General features: G+C 39.6%; 2 protein-coding genes across 10 annotated transcripts; one reads left to right on the forward strand and one right to left on the reverse strand.

Moving 5' to 3' along the window:
* Window positions 1-2,361: 2,361 nt before the first annotated feature.
* LOC103719563 (transcription factor MYB62-like) lies at window positions 2,362-4,317 on the reverse strand. Its single transcript, XM_017845827.3, has 3 exons — window positions 3,631-4,317; window positions 3,358-3,487; window positions 2,362-3,129 (listed from the first exon to the last, which is right to left on the reverse strand). Exons 1-3 carry the CDS (start codon window positions 3,770-3,772, stop codon window positions 2,499-2,501), a joined length of 903 nt encoding a protein of 300 aa, XP_017701316.1. The 5' UTR covers window positions 3,773-4,317; the 3' UTR covers window positions 2,362-2,498.
* A 6,195-nt stretch (window positions 4,318-10,512) lies between these two features.
* Window positions 10,513-17,764, forward strand: LOC103719564. Of its 9 annotated transcripts, none has more exons than XR_005513330.1 (8): window positions 10,518-10,818; window positions 12,928-12,989; window positions 13,084-13,132; window positions 13,565-13,650; window positions 13,752-13,848; window positions 14,232-14,311; window positions 15,981-16,119; window positions 16,342-17,205. XR_005513330.1 is itself a non-coding variant. In XM_039130137.1 (8 exons), exons 5-8 carry the CDS (start codon window positions 13,582-13,584, stop codon window positions 17,365-17,367), a joined length of 489 nt encoding a protein of 162 aa, XP_038986065.1. In that variant the 5' UTR covers window positions 10,530-10,818; window positions 12,811-12,836; window positions 12,928-12,989; window positions 13,084-13,132; window positions 13,541-13,581; the 3' UTR covers window positions 17,368-17,764. The 9 variants fall into 9 exon arrangements, 3 of the variants coding, with proteins under 3 accessions (XP_008807091.1, XP_038986065.1, XP_008807089.1); XR_003387989.2 differs by having other exon boundaries at window positions 10,520-10,818; window positions 13,541-13,650; XR_606006.4 differs by lacking the exon at window positions 16,342-17,205 and adding an exon at window positions 17,212-17,392 and having other exon boundaries at window positions 10,521-10,818; window positions 13,541-13,650.
* The last annotated feature ends 2,675 nt before the right edge of the window (window positions 17,765-20,439 follow it).

Raw genomic sequence — 20,439 nt, forward strand, 5'->3', positions numbered from 1 at the left:
GAGGTTTGGACTTGGATTTGGATTGGCGCGTTCCGAAGCAGGGAATGGGATCTGGCCCTCCGGCGAATCGATCGGCTCCGGAGCTTTAGATCCCGCCCCCTCGCGGCCATTTCCGGCGGGTGACGCTCGGATTCATCGTCGTCGTCTTCTTCTTCGTTGAGATCGAGGAGGAGGGCGAGGACCTGGGGCCGCTGGAGGTGGGAGCAGAGCTTCATGGGGTGGATCTGGCCGTTAAGGAAGAGCTCGTCGGCGGAGGTCATGGATCCGGTGGCGAAGGCGGCAGCAGAGGGGAATCGGGCGGAGAATTCGAACTCGAAGGAGCCGGCGACGGAGGCGTCGGGGGAGTCGGAAGGGAAGCGGCCTCCGCCGCCGCCGGCGGAGGAGAGGATGAAGTGCATGGGGCTGGTGGGGGCGCTAAAGAAGTAACCACCGGCGACGCCGCCGCGGCCGGGGCTGGAGGGGGCGCTGACGTAGGGAGTGGAGCAGAAGCTGTCGACATCGTCCGAGGGGAAGCGCAGGGGGGAGAGGGGAGGGTCGAGGTGGTGTTCGCCATGGTTGGGTTCTGCGAGCTCGGAGCTCGGAGGGTCCTTGGAGCTCCATTCTCTCTCTCTCTCTCTCTCTCTCTCTCTCTCTTTCTCTCTGTGGACTATAGCTTCTCGGAGAAGATATTGTAGACGGAAAGGACGAAGGGGGAGGTGGGGCTCGTTGGACACGCAATAATCAGAAGGCGGGGGATGGAAGGGGAGAGGTTTTGAGCCTTTGACGACGCTATTTAGCGTCGGGGTCGACCGCTTAGACGACGCTTATAAGCGTCGTCCCACTAGAGTACAATAAACGACGCTTTTAAGCGTCGTTTATTCTTCAATAGGCTCCACGCTCTCCAAAAGCGTCACAAAATTTGGCACGGGAGAGTATTTTGCCGACGCTTTTCCCTAGCGTCGGCAAAAAAGGGTCGGCTTTTTCTAATTTTACTGTTGTGGGCCGACCCAACCCTTAGGCGACTGAGACGGTCGCCTAAAGCCCTAGCCCAAAGAAAGCCCACCACGGGGAAGGCCTCAAAGACAAAACAGAAAGAAAAAAAAGGTCTTCCTTAGTAAGTTCGTCTTAAACCAGACCACTGCAGAAAAAACTTCAAAGATAAAATGAAAAAAAAGGCCTCTTTTAGTGAGTTCGCCTTAAGCCCCCAAATACATTGAGCCACTCCTGAATTACAACCTATGAGACGACGTGGTGGTTTTGTCACCTCTACTTCCTCTTTCATTGGCGTTGATGGTCTCCGATAGCAAACAATACAAATAAGAAAAGTAGAGGGATAGGAGGAGACCGTACTTCTACGGAATCCATTGCGAAAAGAAATTTTGTTCCCAAATTAGAAAAAATATATTATTAAATTGGCAGGTATAGCTTTTTCATAGAAAACTATTTAAACAACTTCTAAATCAACTAGGGCACCAAGCACTTCCCAAGTGATGCTATACCTCTCAGAACTTTTAAATTAACCCAAAAACTACATCAGAACTTTTCTAAAAATAACAGAAACTCAATACTAAAAAGTTAGCATTAGCTTCGAAACAAGCGCTCTTACATTGAAAATCAACATGTGTAACTCATGTTATGTCTTGACTCAAATGTTAATAAAAATCCTAATTTTAGTAGGAATATTAATTTGTATCACGGACGTAATAACCTTAATTCAATAGAATTGGCTAGATGAGCGGAATTCGGGGATGTTTCTTTTAGTTCGGTTTGCAGTGGATCTGATATGTAGCTTAAATCATTTACCCTGCACACCAACACAAGTGGCATGCCCTGTATGACGCGTGGGATTCACGGGGAGACGCCATTACTATAGACGGCTGTCGGCAATCCCGAGGGCGAATGGAAATAAGAAGTGCGATCCATCGCACTCTTGATAAGATTGTTCGATCACAGAGCCAGCATCATCTCCCTTCCTTGGCCATCACACCTTGAGTTGTGCCATGCTGTGATGCCATGCGACTTTGTGGGGACACTTCCTGGAGAGGAAGCCCAGAGATACAGTTTGCTTGAAAGCCTTGCTTCCAAGAATCAGATAAGAGGACTTGGTGGTTTCTTTTTGAGTGCTGGAAGCTAGCTTTTGTATCCTCGAAGCCAAATGAATGGGAGACGATGGGTGGGTGGGGGTGGGGGTGGGGGTGGGGTTTGAAGATGGCGTAAAGACCGAAGTTGGTCCACCTCCAATTAAACCCCTCACCTCAACTCAATTCAAAGTGAAGCGACCACACTCGTGATTCCCTTGGCTGGCATGAGAGCCCAAGTCAAGGATCCCATCCATTCCTTTCTATTCCCCACAGCCTCCATCACCTTCTCAAAACCTTTCACTTGGAGAAAAGAGCTACTCTCATTCACATCCCAAAACATACACGCATACACAGTAATCCAACTTACACACGCAATGGTCTCTCTTTGTAATACCTCTACAAGAGTTATCACCACAAGGAACCTAGATTCCACCTCTCTCATGTTGCTTTCTTACATACATACCATAACTCATCCATATTCCACAAGCCATCACCAATGCTGTCGACGCAATTATTGGTAGCCATAGAGTAATCTGAGACTGAAGAGCCAAGCTGTGACGATGGCGCAGGGGCTAGATCTACAGTGTCTAAACCGTAGCCACTGTGATCAATGCAGTGGCCGCTCATGAATGGATTGAAGGTGAAACCGTTGCAGCTGTTGGCAGGGCTGGATGACAAGTACGGGAGCTGGGGGAGAGTCATCGAGCCCGAGGAGGTGCTCGGGCTGTGATTCTCCGAGCCCGATGGCTCGTAGGAGCTGCAATTCTCGAATGGGTATTGCATGGCTGGATTCGAGAACTGCTGGGGAGGCCGGCCGTCATGTGGGGTTTGGTCGATCATACCGGCGGCGGTGGCGGTGGCGTTGGAGTCTATGAGTGATGGCATGGATTGAGATGAGCCCATCTTCTCGAGCAACCTCGGCATCCAGGAGCACCGGATTGCGTCCCGGAACATGGCGCTGTTGGCATCGATCTTGAGCTGCCTTGCTTGCTTCTGCACCCGGGTCCTCCAGTAGTTCTTTATCTCGTTGTCGGTCCTCCCTGGTAGATGTTGTGCAATCCTAGACCACCTATATCCGAGAAAACCCCACAAGTTGAAAGTTTGAATAAAGACTGCAAAAATGTTATCGATTATAGCAGAGAATCATCTCTGATACCTGCTGATGTTTTGAATGAGTACTATTCTACAACATGTGACATGAGAAACTTCGCCGGAGAAATACTAATTTACCACATGAAAGAAGACCGGAAACTGGAGAATTGTTATAAGCAAGTTGGTGAGAAAAATGAGCAGGTACCGGTTTCCCCACTTGGAATGGAGTTCAAGGATCAAGAACTGCTCCTCTGGGGAGAGGTTGCCGCGCTTTATATCTGGTTTTAAGTAATTCAGCCACCTAAGCCTGCAACTCTTACCTGTTCTCTTCAAGCCTATAGATATACAAACATAAACTATATAGATTAGTAATCAATCAGTACAACGCAACTGTGACTTTTATTAGGGGTAAGGAAAGCTTGCTAACAAGAATAAAAGAGAGAGAACTTGCTAACTATGCGTAGGTTTAGATGATTACCTGAGCACTTAGCGAGGAGATTCCACCTGCCTTCGCCATGACAAGCAATGTAGTGGATGAGGAGGGTGTCCTCCTCGAGAGTCCAAGGCCCCCTCCTCAGCTCCATCTCCTCATTTTTGTTGGAACCCCTCTTTTCAGACATTGTTGCCACCCCTCCCCGAAGGATCTCTAGGAGAAGCCACAAAGTCCCATGTTATATAGACCATTCCAAGAAGAGCCAAAGCCTACCACTAATGGGGTATGGATTTTTGAAAAAACGCAGCACCCTAAAGGTGAACTCTATAGTTTTCCTTTATTTAAAGAGTTGAAGCAATCATAAAGGAATTTTTGGAGGTGATCCACTCCTACTCATAGACTTGGGGCTTCTAGTGGGAAAAAAAAGGAAGGGAAAAGCCGAGTTTCATTGGGAATGAGTCAATCATTCAAGCTTCTCTGGAGCTTTTGGAAAGTTTTTCTGGATTCTTTTCTACATGAAACGTGTTTGACTGACCAATATATCACACAGCAGCTTATATTATTAGACTTAGAGATTTAGAGAGAGAGAGAGAGAGAGAGAAGAGGAAGTGGGAACTATCTGGTTTGCCTAATCAAGCGGCCTTTCAGCTGCTGGAATTTCGAGAACATCCTCTCTTTAGGCTTCATCTTTCAAAGGACGTCTGCCTCACAAGCAAAAAAACAAGAGCACCTTTTCTCCATGCACTCTAGTTTGCTTAAAAGCCAAATTAAGCATCCATGTAAGAGATGGTCCTGAGGTGTGAACATAAAATTTAGTCTGTTAATTATTATGATATTCCTCACCTTTTCTCCATGCACTCCAATTATTATTATTTTTTTTTTGATTGAAGGGGAGCTGAAGTCATTCAATTTACCAAGGGAAAAAAATTATGTAAGTCAGCAGTCGTGTTGAGTTATGTACAGAAGGACAAGTTAAAGAGAACAAAAAGTACAAAAAACAAGGGAGGAGGGACGTTTGAGTACCTACTTACTTAGCTTAAATGTGGATGTAACACCGAGAGGCAGGGGAGATCAACCATGAAGACGGGAAGACTGATGTGCCACATGATGCATGGTGATCATCAGCAGAGAAAGATCTGAGGCCTAAATATATAGAACAAACCAGTCATTATACAAGGAGATTCCCGACGAAGCACCAGAAAAAAAAGGCAGAGGTAGCTCTCTTTAAGAAAATTTTGGAGTTGAGCTCCTTCTGTATGTACCAAGATATTCCCGTGGGCTGCCTCCCCCTTTTCCCCCTAATTTTAACCTCACATACAACTGCTGTTTCATTTCAATCATTTTCTCAAAGATAAATGCACAACAAGCAGAAATCCAACTTCCACTGTCTTTCCCTATTTCTTCAACTCCGGGATTTGTTTTATTATTTATGCTAATTCAATTTCCATTACAATCTCTATAACTATAAAATTTAATCATCCAACATCAATGAAAAAATTGTTGAGTGTCAGTCACTCTATTAAACAAAGAAAAATTAGTTTTTAAGCCTGTAATATCGTGAATGGAAAATAAATAAATTAAGCATTGGAGATGCCATCTATAAGTTGGAAACTTGCCTAGCAAAATATTTGGTATCACACCTGCATGGTAGCACACTATAGGCTTGAATGCTCCAAAAACTGAACAAATCTTAACATTTTGCTCCATCACCATGAAGGCACCTGCAATACATACATACATACATACATATACATACACGCACATGCATACACTCTTAAACATGATTTGGAGGTTATGGTCTTCCCCTTGAATGCATTCGAGGCACTTGTCATCATAGACCGTCCAAAAATCATGTTGATGTTGTTTTTTCATCAATGTTTAGTTTTTCATGGACCACATGCATTACATTGCTACGATCCATACAGCAAAAATATATTATGTTGAACATAGCATCCCACAAAATAATGTACCTATGTGCAACCTATAGTTATAGAATAAGATGCATGGCTCCTTTAGGTAATACTTATCTTACTCGCCACCATGATAATCCTAGATTACAACTGCCACCATGATTAGTCCAATGGCAATCTGCCTTGTTATTAGGATTAGACCTTTTCCACGGATAGTGATGATGATCATCGATCACTGATATATCCTTTCTCATTATTGCAATAACTGGCATCATCTGAACTGAGTTCCAGGATACACAAGGCTCTTGCGACTCTTTTCTAGTCCTTTTAGATAGTCTACTTCAGCATTTCGATAAAACATTCATGCAATAAATTATCATGAATTCCTAGCCTGCACCCGTCGGTGCTGCCCATCAAAAAGTAGGCGACTAACGGAACCTCAAGCATCCTATACCACAATAATATGAACTCCAGATAAGATTGGACATTAATGTTGTCAGAAAGCAAGAAAAAATCACCAGCAAAATGAGCTCGGATTACAGAAAAAAAAAAATATAAAAAAGACTCCGTTCTTCTTTTTATCGAAAACAACTATCAAATTTCTCATGATCTGGTGGTGCTGCATCACACCATTTATATAGGATCTTTATATCAAGGTTTCTTGACTGGTAGAAAACCCTATGAGAGCATAGTGAGGACAATCGCACTGAATTTTATGAGGTAATATATAGTAAGAACAATCACCTTCTCCGGGGATTCTTTAAGGATAACAGTTAACAGTCAAATACACAGTATGGTATGTGCTGCGGCCATTCGACTAGTCACAGATCATTGTCCATCCTTGGAGTGGACCCTTTGCTTGTAACATCCAAATCAACTGTAGAAGACGAAGGTACCCCCAGGTGAGGACAGTATGATCCCCTATACATAGCATCACATTCCCGACCAATAATGTGATCGAACTCTGCCATTTCTACTGCCAGATTCTCCCGGTGTAGCTAAAGCTGACATCACTTTGCTGTTTCATCCGTGGCCCTTTAATCAATAGTTGTCTTATTAAAAAGAGAACGCAATTGGGTGGGGAGTGCTTGCTTGGTAGTTGCTCAGACCAAGTTGGATGCATGCCGCTCTCAAGTCTAGGGTTATGGTTGAAGATTTGAGTGATGGGAGAAAGGGAAGCACGCTTCTGTGGACTTGGGACGCTGCTGAGGAGAAGAATCCCACAACAGATGAGCCATCTGCCAATTTACCAAGTCCTTTAATTAATTGGAAGCAGTGAAATAGAAGAAAGTAGGTCTTCATGTGCCAATAGGATGGTGCTGAATGGACATTAACTAAATGAATTGGAGGGGGTTTCTTTTTTTCCAAATAAAAGCTAGTCTTTTTTTTTCTGACAAAAGACTTGAAGCACAGATTGTTCTGGTTCGATGATGCCTAATTGGATGCAGTTCTATCCAACCACCTGGTTGGCAGGTGGCGACAACACTTGGAAGTTTCCAATTTGGGGTGTCGCCTATCCAACGAATCCGGCAAAAATTATCATCGATCATCTCATGACTCCAAGGACGGAAAACGATCGCCATGATCGCTCCTTTTCTTTCCCTTCCTTTTTTTTTTCCTTCACCGATCTTTTTTTTCACCTAGCTAGTGGACCTTATAGTCTAAACCTACTCCTAGGGTTAGCTCGATCCTAAGCGATGACATGGACAACAATGCATGCCAATGATGATGGCCATAATACTTATGACGATGCGGGTGAGGATTGCATAGCGTCATTGGTTGAACCAAGCTTGCGGGGGAGGGGGGCTTCGATGGTGGACGGACGTCACGTTGCGTTTCCTGTGCATGGTGGCCTCCCTTTACATCGCCAAGTTGTGGTTTCTGCCCACGGCTTTAGGAAATTATTGGCGACCTTTGAAAGCATTGCATGCAGGAATATTGAATCCATTCAAGGCTAAAATAAAGAGGGGACACTTTTTTTTTGGATGTAAATGGAGACTCTGGGGTCAGAAGCCTCAGAAGTCACCAGATTTATTAGAAGTAAACGAAAGAGTGCAACCAAGAGGGGATACTTAGGAGAGCTAAGCAGTACAATTTTGCTCCCTAACGGAATGATAATAGAGTATCAACTTTACTTAATGGAGACCATTAGTTTAAGTTCCACTAGTTTTACTGGATCTGTTAACTCTTTTTAAATAGACCAGCTTTTGAACTAGAAGTCTGGAAGGAACGAGAGAAAAGAAGAGAGGAGTAAATTTCTTTTCTGATACCTAGGCTAGAATCTTCGCCATAGGCTTAAGTTGGCATTCGTAACCATCTTTTTTATCCATAACATTTTAATAATCGCCAGATCTATAATTTCATATTAGTTTTAGTGGTCCTGCCATCCAATTGGTAAATGCGACCACCGCCCGTGAGAAAAAAAAATTGATTTGCTTAAGGTCATTTAGATGCTTCTTTTGATATTAAGGCTGTAATCATCAGTCAACAACACATGGGACATTGATGCTTGTTGTATGCCATCTCCTCTATAGGATTTAGGGATAATGGTCCATGATACTACTTGATTATGTTGTTCCTAAGCCAATGACCCGATGTACCGAACCCAGAGTTTGCTGATCTCGAAATGCGATTACAAGAAGCATGGAAGATATGGATCTTAATTAGAATGATAATATTGCAGATTTACAACATTCGCACAAGGTGTTTGAATTGCTGAGGGAAAAAAATTAAAAAGAAAATTGGGAGCTTTAAACCAGGTTGGTGGCCGCTATGCTATTAAATATTGAGAGCAGCCACCGTATGTTGAAAATTAAGTTAGGCAGGAAGAATAGAGGTTTTCTCAGTATTAGCTAGCTGTTCTAATGACCTTTCTTTATTTGTTAATTCGTAATAATCAAGCAAATTGTACGCCATAAACAATTCAGAATAAGCCAATCGTATATGATAAAAGTAAATCCTACACATGGAGTAAAGAAAGAGATTTTAGTTTGCGAGAAATCATATATAATTCATCAAAGGCGATGTAACAAAGTTTCTCTAGGAAAATTATATAATATGCATCGATGAAATCATTTTGCTCAAAAATGTCGATGACATGTCGCATTTGTTATGAGGCTGCAGTGATCAGTAGATGCTATTGTTTGATACAATTGTTTTATGAGCGAATTGATAGGTTTAGTTGTCGAAATCGATCATTAGTCCTCGGCTACCAGTGCAACCTAGGGTTGTCAAGAAATGCGTCTTAGACTGGAGATTGAGCAATCAAGAATATATATTCCATGTCGATGCCACTTTGGTCCTAAAGGACGCCACTTTGGTCTTAAAGGCACAGGCTCAAGGTTAGAGAATGAAAGGTGGACTTGATGTTCAAAATTTAGAAGATGAATGCCACATTATAATATTGGATACTTAACACGCGAACCGAGCTAGCCGGGACTGTCACTAGCAGCCTTTAATGAAGTCACTAAACAGGGACGGTCAAGGTAGATTACAGCAAAGACTTTTTTGTCCTGCTTGACTTTAACATGACTGGGTGATGGTTTAGATCGCTTCACTCAAGACGCTAGCAATAATTATTCTAGAAGAGTAGGTGGTGGAGCATGCGGTCTCACTGAGTATTCTTTAGTTACCACTCGTAATTATTGATATTTAACCTATCATAATCTATTCAACATTGGCTTTTTCTAGAAGTATAATAGAATGCACCTTTAAAGTCATCAACTACCTTAAGCTTACGCAGACCAGTATACCCTCCTGATTTCCTTATCTTGATAATTTATTGCATACACAACCTGCCCCACCTTGTATGCAGCTGATTCTTAAATCTTATTCATTAAGCATGCATCTTGGTGCACCATTATAGAAACCAGTGGTTGTAATTGTCTGCACACATGGCCACACTGATGCATACAGTATAGGCAATAATTTCTCCATCATCTTTAGTAATTTTTTTATATTGCTTGCCCTCTGGACCCGGACCATCAGTTGATTAAATGGTAACAATGGGAATGATAGCTAATGGACGTGGACATAGCTCTTGCACCCACTTAAACGATTTACTGGCCCAAGCCAACTTTGCGATGATTTTAATTGACACAAGTATGTAACCTGAGCTCAACATTTAATTATGTAACCCTAGAAAGCAAAGAGATAAGTAACGGAATCTAAAATAAATAATTATATATTATTGCATGTGGCTTCATCTACTTGAGAATGCTATTTCCTACAAGTGCATGAAGGCTAATTTTCTATTTAACATCAAATTTGTTGTACGCATTGCTTTTGAAACATTCCTTCTTTCTTTCCATTCTCATGTTTGAGTATTAAGCATCTATAATGCCACCGAGCTAGCTGAGTCACTGGAGGGCTCGACAATCGACTCTTCGGACCGTAGAAATTGTCATATAGTCACAATGTGCCTTCAAGGTGGTGACATAGTGATCGATGCACTCAGGTGGCAACATCTTCGACATCGAACGTTTTTGAGATGATGCTGAAAAGAAAAGATCGTACTCGCACCTTCGCAACAACAAAGATAAAAAAGTTCATTTATTGGAGAGTATCTGGTTGGAGTTTTTTGATGTCTAAATTAAATAGACTCTTAGAAAATAGTAAAGTCAACAACTTAGTTAGCTCGACATCACGATCGAATCGATTTCTAGCGGCAAGAGATAACATCAAAAAAGAAAAGAAAAGTATTAAGCATTGATGCCAAAGCATAAATAGATAAAAAAGGCTAAATATAGATACGATCCACGAGAGATTCGATCTCCACCAGGCGCATGTCCACCGCAACCGAGTCAACCCATGGTTTTATCACAGCCGCCCACTCGCCTTTTTATCCTGTGGAAGGCTGATGGTGGGGGCAGCATGCAAGTGATTTGGATGTTCCACACCCAACGGACTGGGATCCACAATAATGACAACTGTTTAGGCGAATCACGTGTCTTCCTCTAGGGTCTATGAAAATAGGGACATCGCACGTGAGGCAGGGCCGCGGTGCATTTCACTCCACCTATCCTTCCGGCTAAACAGTAAAAAGACTAAAATAACCCTCTCTGCCCATACCCGCTGAAGGAAGGGCAGTCTCGTCTTCTCCACCGGCTACCCTCGGGCCATAGCATGGAGGTCATCTTCCAGAAGGGCCTCTCGGCGGCGGCGGCGGCGGCGGAGGAAGGGCGACGCCCCCTTCCGCCTCTGGTGCTCGTCCACATGTGTTCGTCCACGGGAGGTTCCACTTGGCTTGGCGCTGGGCCGAGCACTGATTCCCCTTCTTCTCCCGCGCCGGCTTCGCGGCTACGCCCTTAACCTCTTGGGCCAGGTCTAACCCCATTCGATCCAATTATCACTCATTTGTTTGTTTATTTGTCTTTCCGTTATGCACATATAATTTGGATACGAACATGATGCTTTTATGGATTAGTTTTTGTCCGGAAATTTGCCCGTTAAATGTTCGAGGAATTTACTGCTTCTCTGAGAAGAGAAAGTGGCGATGCTAAGTAGGCGACAATGCCGAGTGCTGGGTAGGATCAAGTGAGACAATTTTTTTTGTCGGATATATGGACTTTGTTAAGGAGGAATTTTGTGGCCAAGAAGGCTTGGTTTTCATTAGCTATGATATCAGGTTTATATACACTTTATATGAGATCAATATAGGGATTGTACAAGATTTGATCGATGATATGATACATATAAAGAAAATCTACATAAATAGGTACAATCTTGGGCTAGAAGCTTGTGATAAAATTTGATTAAGGAATGGAATGTGTCTGGTTGCATAGCTGGCCATATCAAGAAATGATTTTCATCACATGGGATTGTATAGCAGGTTATATCTAGCGAATCTGGTTGCATGATCAACCGAGAAAATCAAGGAATGATTTTCATCACATGGGATTGCATAGCTGGCCATATCTGGCAAATCTGGTTGCATGATTTTCATCATACTTGTGGTTCCTCATGTATGTCCTGTTCTGCAAGGAAAAGTTTGTTATTGATTTGGCACAGCTGATGTCTGTCTCCTAGGCATGGTGCAGAAATTGGAGGATTGATGTCGAGAAATAGGAGTCGGATCATCAAATGGTTTTGTGATTTATATTTCAGAGAATCAGAAGTATGAAAATTATGGGAAGAGCTGGGTAATTTTCATAATGAGTTTTGTGCTGGTTTGAGTAGAGGAGAATCGTTGCATGAATAGGTCTTGTGCATAAGGTGATTGGTGAAATGGTGTGTATGTGCGTAGCTAAACATATGAAATCATTATGAAGTCAACAGAGAATAATGAGGCATGAATACAGCTACCACTTAAGAAACCAATGTACATTTAACTTAAGGGGCGATTTACATTGTGAATTACTATTTAGATCCTGAATTTAGATGGTCTACCTTGTCTGTTACTCAGTTTTCTCAGTGGGATCTGGCCTCAAATCCAACCGGCAAATGAAAATTTACAACATGCATATGTATACACATATATTGACTTTTTCTAGAATTCCACTAAGTGGAGGATTTAAAGTGATGTTTGGTTTTTATAGTTCTTCTTTGTTCCCTTGAACCTTTTTTAGACATATAATTACTTGCATACTTTATTATCGATCTTGTTTAGTTGCAATGAGATACTGTTTTAATTACCTCCTTAGAATACTGTGCATTTATAACCTAATATTCGAAATGATTTACCAAGCTGTTTCATTATTGTCTGGGTGGTATCGAGCATTGTCCTCTGATTAGTGCATGTAAATCCCTAGTCTCTATTGCTAATTTACCAGCATTGCTACGTTGTTAGGATGAAAGTGATGTTCCTACAGGAGCAGCAGCAGGTACTCTCCAGATATTTTAGTGGATTGTTTATTCATAAGAGTCACTCCTACTAGGCTTTGGCTGGAAGGTGACCACATCACATTTCTGTTCAGCCTATCAAAGTCTAGAAACCTCTGCAGTAGAAGCATACAAGTGACATAGCTGATTTCATTCAAAAAAAAAGAAGTCAGCCTGCCACCTGTATTGAATGGACATTCATTTGGAGGACTTATGGTTCAGTATTACATCTCTAACATGATGGATCAATATTCTCCAGTCAAACATCATCTGATGGTTGATGCACAGTTCACACCCAGCTGTATTTCTCTTGTATTGTCTTAAGTTTCATTTTCTTTTACCTAAGCTGTTCTGTTCAAATTCTTATTCTGCGAACTAAATTTAAGGAAGCTATTGATTTGATAAGTTAGACATCAACCTACTTTAATGCTTTTTTCCCCGATGTTGGTTATTAGGGTGCTTGTAGCATATTAAAAGCTCTATTTCCTGATTGTAGTACGGGGCCAAGCCCAGAATGTATGGGTGAGCACAAAAGAACGGCATCTCTCTATCGGATTGCCTTAGCCCTTTGGTATCCCATTGGCAAATGATGCTTGTCACCTACTGCTTGCAGGAGCTATGCTTGTATGTGCTGTTCCTCCGCCTCTAATATGTTACTGAACATGCAGAAAAAGGGTGATCATTATCTTGATTATGTAACAATTCTCTTTATTTTCCTATTCTAATGAAATGACTCACATATAACATTAGCCATATTATTTGCATGCAGTGGTCTAGTGTGGTGGCATCTCGTAACCAAACTGATTGCCACTGTTAAGGTAAATACTGTCACAATTTTTCTCTACATTCTACATGATCTGGATATATATTTATTTGGAGGTAGTATATCATGCAGTGATATATACTTCATCTAGTAGATGTCTCAACTTTCTGGAGTAATTTGTCCTTGTTCCCTGCTGATGATGGCAATGGCCTTAAATGTGAAAATTGATGCATTTGCATCTTACCGTGGAATGGTTCCAAGTTTCCATTGAATCCTTAATTATAAAAAAAAGAATCACTTGGAAAGCTGAAATCATCCCAAGTGATTTTGTTTACTTAAGAAATGCTAGGGTTTGTTGTCAGCATTGTAAAATACGTTTATGTCCTAAAACCTTCATTATATCAATTGCCAACTTATTTATCTGTTTGTACAACCTCCATATTGTTCAATTTGGCTTATGCAGGCACTTGTTTGCACTACTGCACAGGCTCAAACACACCTTTGATGGCCATCACGAAGATTTGTGAAAGAAGATCTAACTTGAGAAAAGAAGATGAAACCATTCAATTCACAGTAGCCCAACTTTTACTCACTGTCATTGGTGCATAATATTTTATCTTTGTCATTCTGGATTTTAGATGAGTACACTAATATTCGGTTTATTCTTTTCCCAGGTGACACTCAGCTTGCTGCAAAAGTTTTTGCAAATTCACTGCCCCTTTGCAAAGAAACAATTTTCTCTTCAGTGATGGAAGATCTACTGGTCCTAAGGTATGATTGCACTATAATTTGTTAATGCACAAAATTCTTATCATATGAGCAACCTGTTTTCTTTTTGGAAGGAAAAAAAATGAACCCACCATTTTTTCATGCCTTGTCTTTTTCTTGATCAAGAATATCATTAGTGTTCTATGAGTTTACTAGCTTGAATTGGCCCAGATTTGTATTGCTAGTACCTAGAGATTTATCTTGACATGTATACATATTTCAGATGAACATTAGAAGAAAAAAAAAACTCTTGATTGGTTAATTTCTTACAAACTGCTTATCAAATGTGGGCCCATCCACAGAAATGTATAAATTAGATCTTCACTTTAATGGACAGCAAGAAACAAGCATAAAGAGCGTCTAACCATCCTTCATCACTTTTGCAGCCCATGTGATATAAAAAGGGCCACATTTGGTTTGAGACTTCAAGGAGAAAGAACTCCACTTTTACCCAATTTGAATCTTGGTAAGATGTTGTTGTATTATCACAAAGTAAATATATTGTAAGGAAGTAAATCTTGTTTGAAAAAATGTCGGTATTTACTCTTTACCTCCTCTTCCTTTATTTTTCTATTTATTTATGTTTTGGTTGGGGTAGGGAATAGGGTGTAATTGATATTTAGGCAAGGCGGAGTGATTGGAGTGGAGGGATCTGAGATCCAAACAAAGGGCAGAAACACTGTTTTAATAGGCAGATATATAGCCTTAGCCAGGTAGTCAGCTGCCCCGCTAAGAACCCAACTGCTCAGGTAGGCACTGTAAGTGTCTTGGACACCTAGACCTAGGTAGCTCGATGTACTGGGTTTGCATTATCTCTTTTCCCCCGATAAAAAGGGTAGGCAATAGGCAGGATCTGTGGGGCATATTTGTTTTAACCTCCTGTCTATCTTGTTGGTTTCCTAGCGCCTTAAATTTCATACTTCTGATAGGTTTCACTACTTTCAGTTGGATATTTGCATTCAATTTTGTAGTGATCATTTGTAATTTGATCAAGTTGCTTTTGCATTAGCTTGATTATTGAGCACTTATTTTTCAATAGTGATTACTGATTAACAGTGTTATATATTTATAGGAAAAGATTGTCATTTCACTTACTAACATTTCATGATACTAAGATCTTCAAATAATCGCGTAACTTACTTCGCTTGGTTATTTGTTTGCTAATTAATTATAATCCATCTAGTTGTTCTTATTTCATAAGTAGTAATTTTCTAATATCTTTTTTAAAGGTATCCACCTATATGACAACATTTGCCTAAACAATATGCAAGTCTCTGATCACCCCTAGGGAGTATCTCAATAAGAAAAATTGTACTAAAGTTTAATCTATCTTCTGTGCACTGTGTAAGGGGAAGCTAGGCCTCCTGCTAGAACAGAGGGCATGGAAACTATGCTGCTTTTCTGTCTGGTTGTGCTATCTTTTCTCGCTTCTGTTTTGCTCTTGTATTTACATATATTTTATCAAATTATTATGTCCTTACTTATGTGGCTGTCTCTTATAATAATGGGTATGGAGATATCTTGTTTGTTCCGTGGCGTGCTCTATAGGGTTACAATGCTGCAAAACCATGCAATATATCTTGATTTTATGATTCTTTACTCTTTGTTCATTTAGACTGAAATTTACTTCCTGATATCCATTAATACTACATATACCTCTAGAAATCCAACCTAATCCAGCTTCTAACAATTTATAATGTGATTATGATAGAAAAAAATTTGTTATACCTTCTGCTAGATAATAACAATAACATTCAACTAGTGCGTGCAGGCATGCATATGTGTACCATCACGTGTCAATGCATGAAAGTGTTGTAAAATACAAACCCATATAGTTCGTAAAAAGACACCATTAAGGATGATGGTTAACAAATTGCATGTTAATTGTTAAATAATTAGTTATATATAAATAACATGACATAAGAGTAACACAAGTAGAAGCCTTCTCCTGTCAACTTGTGATTGGTTGTGTGTATCCTACATTCCATTGTTCCAATAATTATCTGTTACCTTGATCCAGAAGTCATAACAGCTAGGAGTAAATAACATAAACTTTTTGGAAATTCTAATTTTCCTTTATCCTTTGTTGTAGTTTCTAACATGGGCTTGTGAATCTTGCTCTTGTTTCATTATAGGCATCAGGAGCTAAGGAAAGAACATTTGAAGCTGCCATTATTCGACCTAAAAAAGCTTAGTGCATCTTTGCATGTACCTTCAGTGTTGAAGAATTCTATACAACTCCTTATAATGGGTGCAAGTGATAACTTCATAGTTGTGAGTAATTGTATTCTCCTATCAATTCATATTTCTTTGATATTGTGTTATCATGTGAATTTATGGTAGGAAATGTTACCTTAATTTATTATGATGTTGATGGATATTTATAAAATTCACTTTCCATGTACCATGACAAATTATAGATTATGATTAATATATAGAACAGGGGAAGCATTGGATCGGGTGTAGACTTTGAGATGTGAAGCTTGAGCTGTGCAGGTTTAGGCGGCAAGGATGACTGTAATCTTGTAACTGCCAAGGTTTAAGAATGGACCGTCTGTCAACTTTTCTGCTCTTTCATGGAAATGTTTAAGCCAGCTGCTTTCATCCCATAGATAATTTGCTGGTAACCAATGGAAAGGGACTTAGATGAGATGAGGTTCTTATTCTGAACCGTCAATGCTCCTGATGGTAGTTTGTTTAAGCTTCAAGGGGAGAACAACTGAAGGCAAAAATCTATAATTTATAATTTTGCATCTTTGTGTGTATTTGTGCTTGTGACTTGTGTTCACATGCACATGCAAATGTGCATGGATGCATGCAGGCACACACATATGTATACATATGTGCATGCATAAATGTGTGTAAATAGACATTTATTATGGAACATTAAAAGACAATAGGTGCCTCTTCCATCATCTGCATTTTCTTTCCTTCTCTTTTTCTGTTTCTGCAGAACATACATTGAAGGTATTATTTTATGGTACTTTATTGTTCCTTATAGAAAATAATGTCTTTTAGATTTTCTTCTTTGGGTGTGTTTGTTGTTTCTTTAAAAAGTGCTTTTGCAACTTCTAAAGCAAAAATGCACTTTCCAAAAAAAATGTTTGGTGACATTATATAAAAAGTGCTTCGACAAGAAGAAAAGTAGGATAAAAAAAAAACTCTTTTAGGGGAAGCTAGAGAACCTAGCTCCTAGGTTCTCCTTTTCTTTCCTCTTCTGCTTTATTGCTTGCTGTAGATAACTTAAAGCCATCTTATGGACCTCTGACTTCTAGACAATAAAAGACCGTATTTGTGGCTTCTCATTCTGACATTATTATGCCTTAAAAATATCATACTCTTGATTATAAATTTATGAAATTGCAGGATGCAGAAGAGCTTTATGAAACAGCAAACTTTTGCGATTTGCAGCCAGTATGCATGGAAGGTGTTGCCCATGATGTGATGTTAGATTCTTTGTGGGAGAAAGGTGCAGAAATAATGTTGTCATGGCTGAAGAATTTACATAATGAACTTCTTTGATTAATTGACCAGATCTTCTGAAGCATCCCTTTTCCTCTGAATGTTGATTTAGGGCATAATTTTACTTGTGCATGCAAATTGTTTGAAAGTCCAGATTGACATGCACTGCCAGATCTCTGAGGCATCCCTTTTCCTCTGAATTTTGATTTAGCGGCATAATTTTACTTGTGCATGCAAATTGTTTGAAAGTCCAGATTGACATGCACCACCTGAAGGGTCACAATAGTCATGCCAATCTTATAATGGAAAAACAAGATTTTTTCTTTTTTTTTTTCTCTTTCATGTTTCCGAACCTGTTTCAATCAGTAGCTGATGATTAACATGTTATATTACATTATTATTAAGTGGAGCCTGCATCCTTTGTTTTCCTTAACCAGATGTCATCATATGTTAAACATTCTGTTTTCCTTCTACTTGTACTTTGGAATGAACTGGTAAATTTGTACACCCCGATGTAACATTATTAATCTTGTTGTGTTTTAGTATGGTATCCTATAATGTTGGGTGGGTCTATGGGTGTTCATTGTTCTTTTATTTATAATATGAGTTTCTACATGGACCCTTTTGTAAGTATATGCACACTGTAGCTTGGTGTCATGCTGATCGAATATAAACCATTTACTTGTATATATTGGCTTTGTCTTAATGGGAAAATAGCATATATTTGAATGCTTCTTTCACCAATTTTTTTGTCGGATCTGGAATCACCTATTATGACCATTTGGAAAATCAGGACTTCCAAAAAGGAGAAATTGAAAGAAAAAGAAAAGGCTAATTATCAGTGGGAGATCCTGACTTGGATTTGACTTGCATGAAATAAGAATCATTGCTCTGCTTTTTGATAATAAAAATGTACTGAACAGTCAACAGAAGTTGGCTATTTGGAGGCCAAATTTTCAGGCATTCCAGATCCAAATTTTTATCTTCAACAGGATGATAGATTTGAAGGTTTCCGATCAAAACCTCAGAGATCAAATAGTTCTAGTCTGAACCTGAAAGCCATATTTTCAATATGCAGTACAATTCAATTGAAACTAGGTCCATGTTATTCAAGAATAAAATGGCAATTTTGTAATTAGAGCAGCAGGTATCTGATTTGCTAAAGAAATCTGCACAATATTTAGCACAATAATTGTTCGATAAGTTGGTGATAATTTTATCTAAAAGTCAATCTGCTGGACTCTTTGGAGAGAATGCATTGCTGGGTTCTTTCTCTGAAAGAACAAGGATGATGCAGATGTTCTTAGAGATGCTCCTCATTTAATTAAATCTTGGAATGTGATTATCTCACCTTTTCAAACCCCTTCTTTTATCAAACTCGTATCCCTTATTCTCAACTTGCCTCCACTTAGGCCCTTGCTTTTGCCCTGTAAGTTCTTTATGTTCTTGGTGGAGCTGGTGGAGCTTGACTCCTCCCTTTCTAAAAGATAAAATAAATAAAAAATTTAAAAAAATGTAAAAGCCATATTTTGGTGATTATTGATGCATGGATATACTAGTCCAAGGGCTATCAGTCAGGATGCCAATATTCAAGATCTTTGTGTTAAATCAATGTGTGAGTGCTCCAGATTTTTATCAGAAATTCTTAAATAATTGTAAGTCCTATTTTTGGTGGTGACTACTTGAGATAACCATGTGACACTTGTGATCAATGATTCAAAATTTCATTCAGGTCTTGTAAGATTTGTGAGGATAAAACCCTCTTGATAAGTGAGTAGAAGCTTGTCTCTCAAGGGTTTTGTTGAATAATATGGGTTTTGGAATGTTTGCTAAAAAATTGTTTTTTTCTCTGATTATTAGTCACTAATAGATTTTAAATTGGTGAACTTGATGGGACACAGGCAACATGCTAAAGATATCCTCTTTCTGAATTTATATGACCCAATGCACTTTCCACTGGAGCAAAGGAATGCTTTTCCCCTCTCAAGTCGATAGTTTATGGAATATCTTTGTTCAATGAAGTCACCATCCTCCAATGTCTGTTTAACTTTGGCAATGAAAAACCAAAGCAGCTCTATTACATCTAACTGCCATGAATCTAGATAATTTATTGAACCTAAGGGTTGTGTGGTTGATTAAAGGAAAGAGAACCCAACTCACTATCTTCGCTCCTTGCAGTTTTCTAATTTCACCATACCAAAGTCAAGGAGACTTGATTTTGTTAGAACAGTAATAGAAAAATGTCTCAAGAAGTCTGCATCAATCCATTCCTCCAGCCTACTTAGGGTGGCAATTTTGTTTCTCCTCATTTTCTTACCATACCAAGGTAATCCCTTTGCCTTGATACTTTCGAGAAGCCTCTCTTCAATTTGGTTCGATTTTATCGATCATGTGACGTATAATGAGCTTGAGGTTGACGGCATCTCTTTTTCCCAAAGTTGGGTTTGTGTTAAAAATTTTACAAGGTGCTTAATTGAAAAGTCTAGTCTGGCTGTCAATTCGTTTGGTTCCTGTACTTGTCGAGATATTTTTTTCAACATATCAATTCATTTTGTGGTTGAAAGCTGTCGAATTCTATTGCTAGTTATGATTGAATGAGCAGAATGTGGTTGGTATGCTGAGCTTTGCATAATGCATTGATTTGTCCATGTAGCCAACTTCACTTAAGGCATATGGCATTTAATGAATGGATTTTTGCTTTAAGAGCTTTTGAGGAATAGCTTTTAGAGGAGGCGGAAAACATTTTTTTTCTCTTTATATCCTTTTCGAGATCGATTAATTATGCAGTCATGCGAGCAGTTCCATCATCTTGAAGACAGATATCATAGTAAAGGTTTGCTGCAGGACATAAAGCCCCATGGATTTTACGGCTAAATCCAAGCATCCAAAAGATCCATCAACATGTCCTGCCTTCACGAAGCCTGTCACGACACACAAAGCATCTAGAACCTTAATATCTTATTTTATTTTTTTTTGGTGTTACTTTGGATATATTGCTTTCATTCATCTGGACTTATTTGGTTTGCAGAAAGATTTTTTTTTATTAAATATTTTTACTGAAAAGAGGAAAAGTTGTCTTTATATGTTTGGTTGATCATGAGGAAGTGACATACTTCAGAGTGACTTATGTTT

This window comes from Phoenix dactylifera, chromosome 9, assembly GCF_009389715.1.
Source record: "Phoenix dactylifera cultivar Barhee BC4 chromosome 9, palm_55x_up_171113_PBpolish2nd_filt_p, whole genome shotgun sequence".
In the NCBI taxonomy this organism is placed as follows: Eukaryota; Viridiplantae; Streptophyta; class Magnoliopsida; order Arecales; family Arecaceae; genus Phoenix; species Phoenix dactylifera.

Bases quoted from the DNA above. Each gene is read 5' to 3' on its own strand.
- LOC103719563 (XM_017845827.3), bottom strand. From the start codon at position 3,772: ATGTCTGAAAAGAGGGGTTCCAACAAAAATGAGGAGATGGAGCTGAGG. The intron at 3,488-3,630 runs GTAATCATCTAA...GTATATCTATAG, and splicing joins TCTCCTCGCTAAGTGCTCAG to GCTTGAAGAGAACAGGTAAG. The intron at 3,130-3,357 runs GTACCTGCTCAT...TCTCGGATATAG, and splicing joins CATTCCAAGTGGGGAAACCG to GTGGTCTAGGATTGCACAAC.
- LOC103719564 (XM_008808869.4), top strand. From the start codon at position 13,582: ATGGCCATCACGAAGATTTGTGAAAGAAGATCTAACTTGAGAAAAGAA. The intron at 13,679-13,751 runs GTGCATAATATT...TTCTTTTCCCAG, and splicing joins ACTTTTACTCACTGTCATTG to GTGACACTCAGCTTGCTGCA. The intron at 16,120-17,211 runs GTGAGTAATTGT...ATGAAATTGCAG, and splicing joins CAAGTGATAACTTCATAGTT to GATGCAGAAGAGCTTTATGA.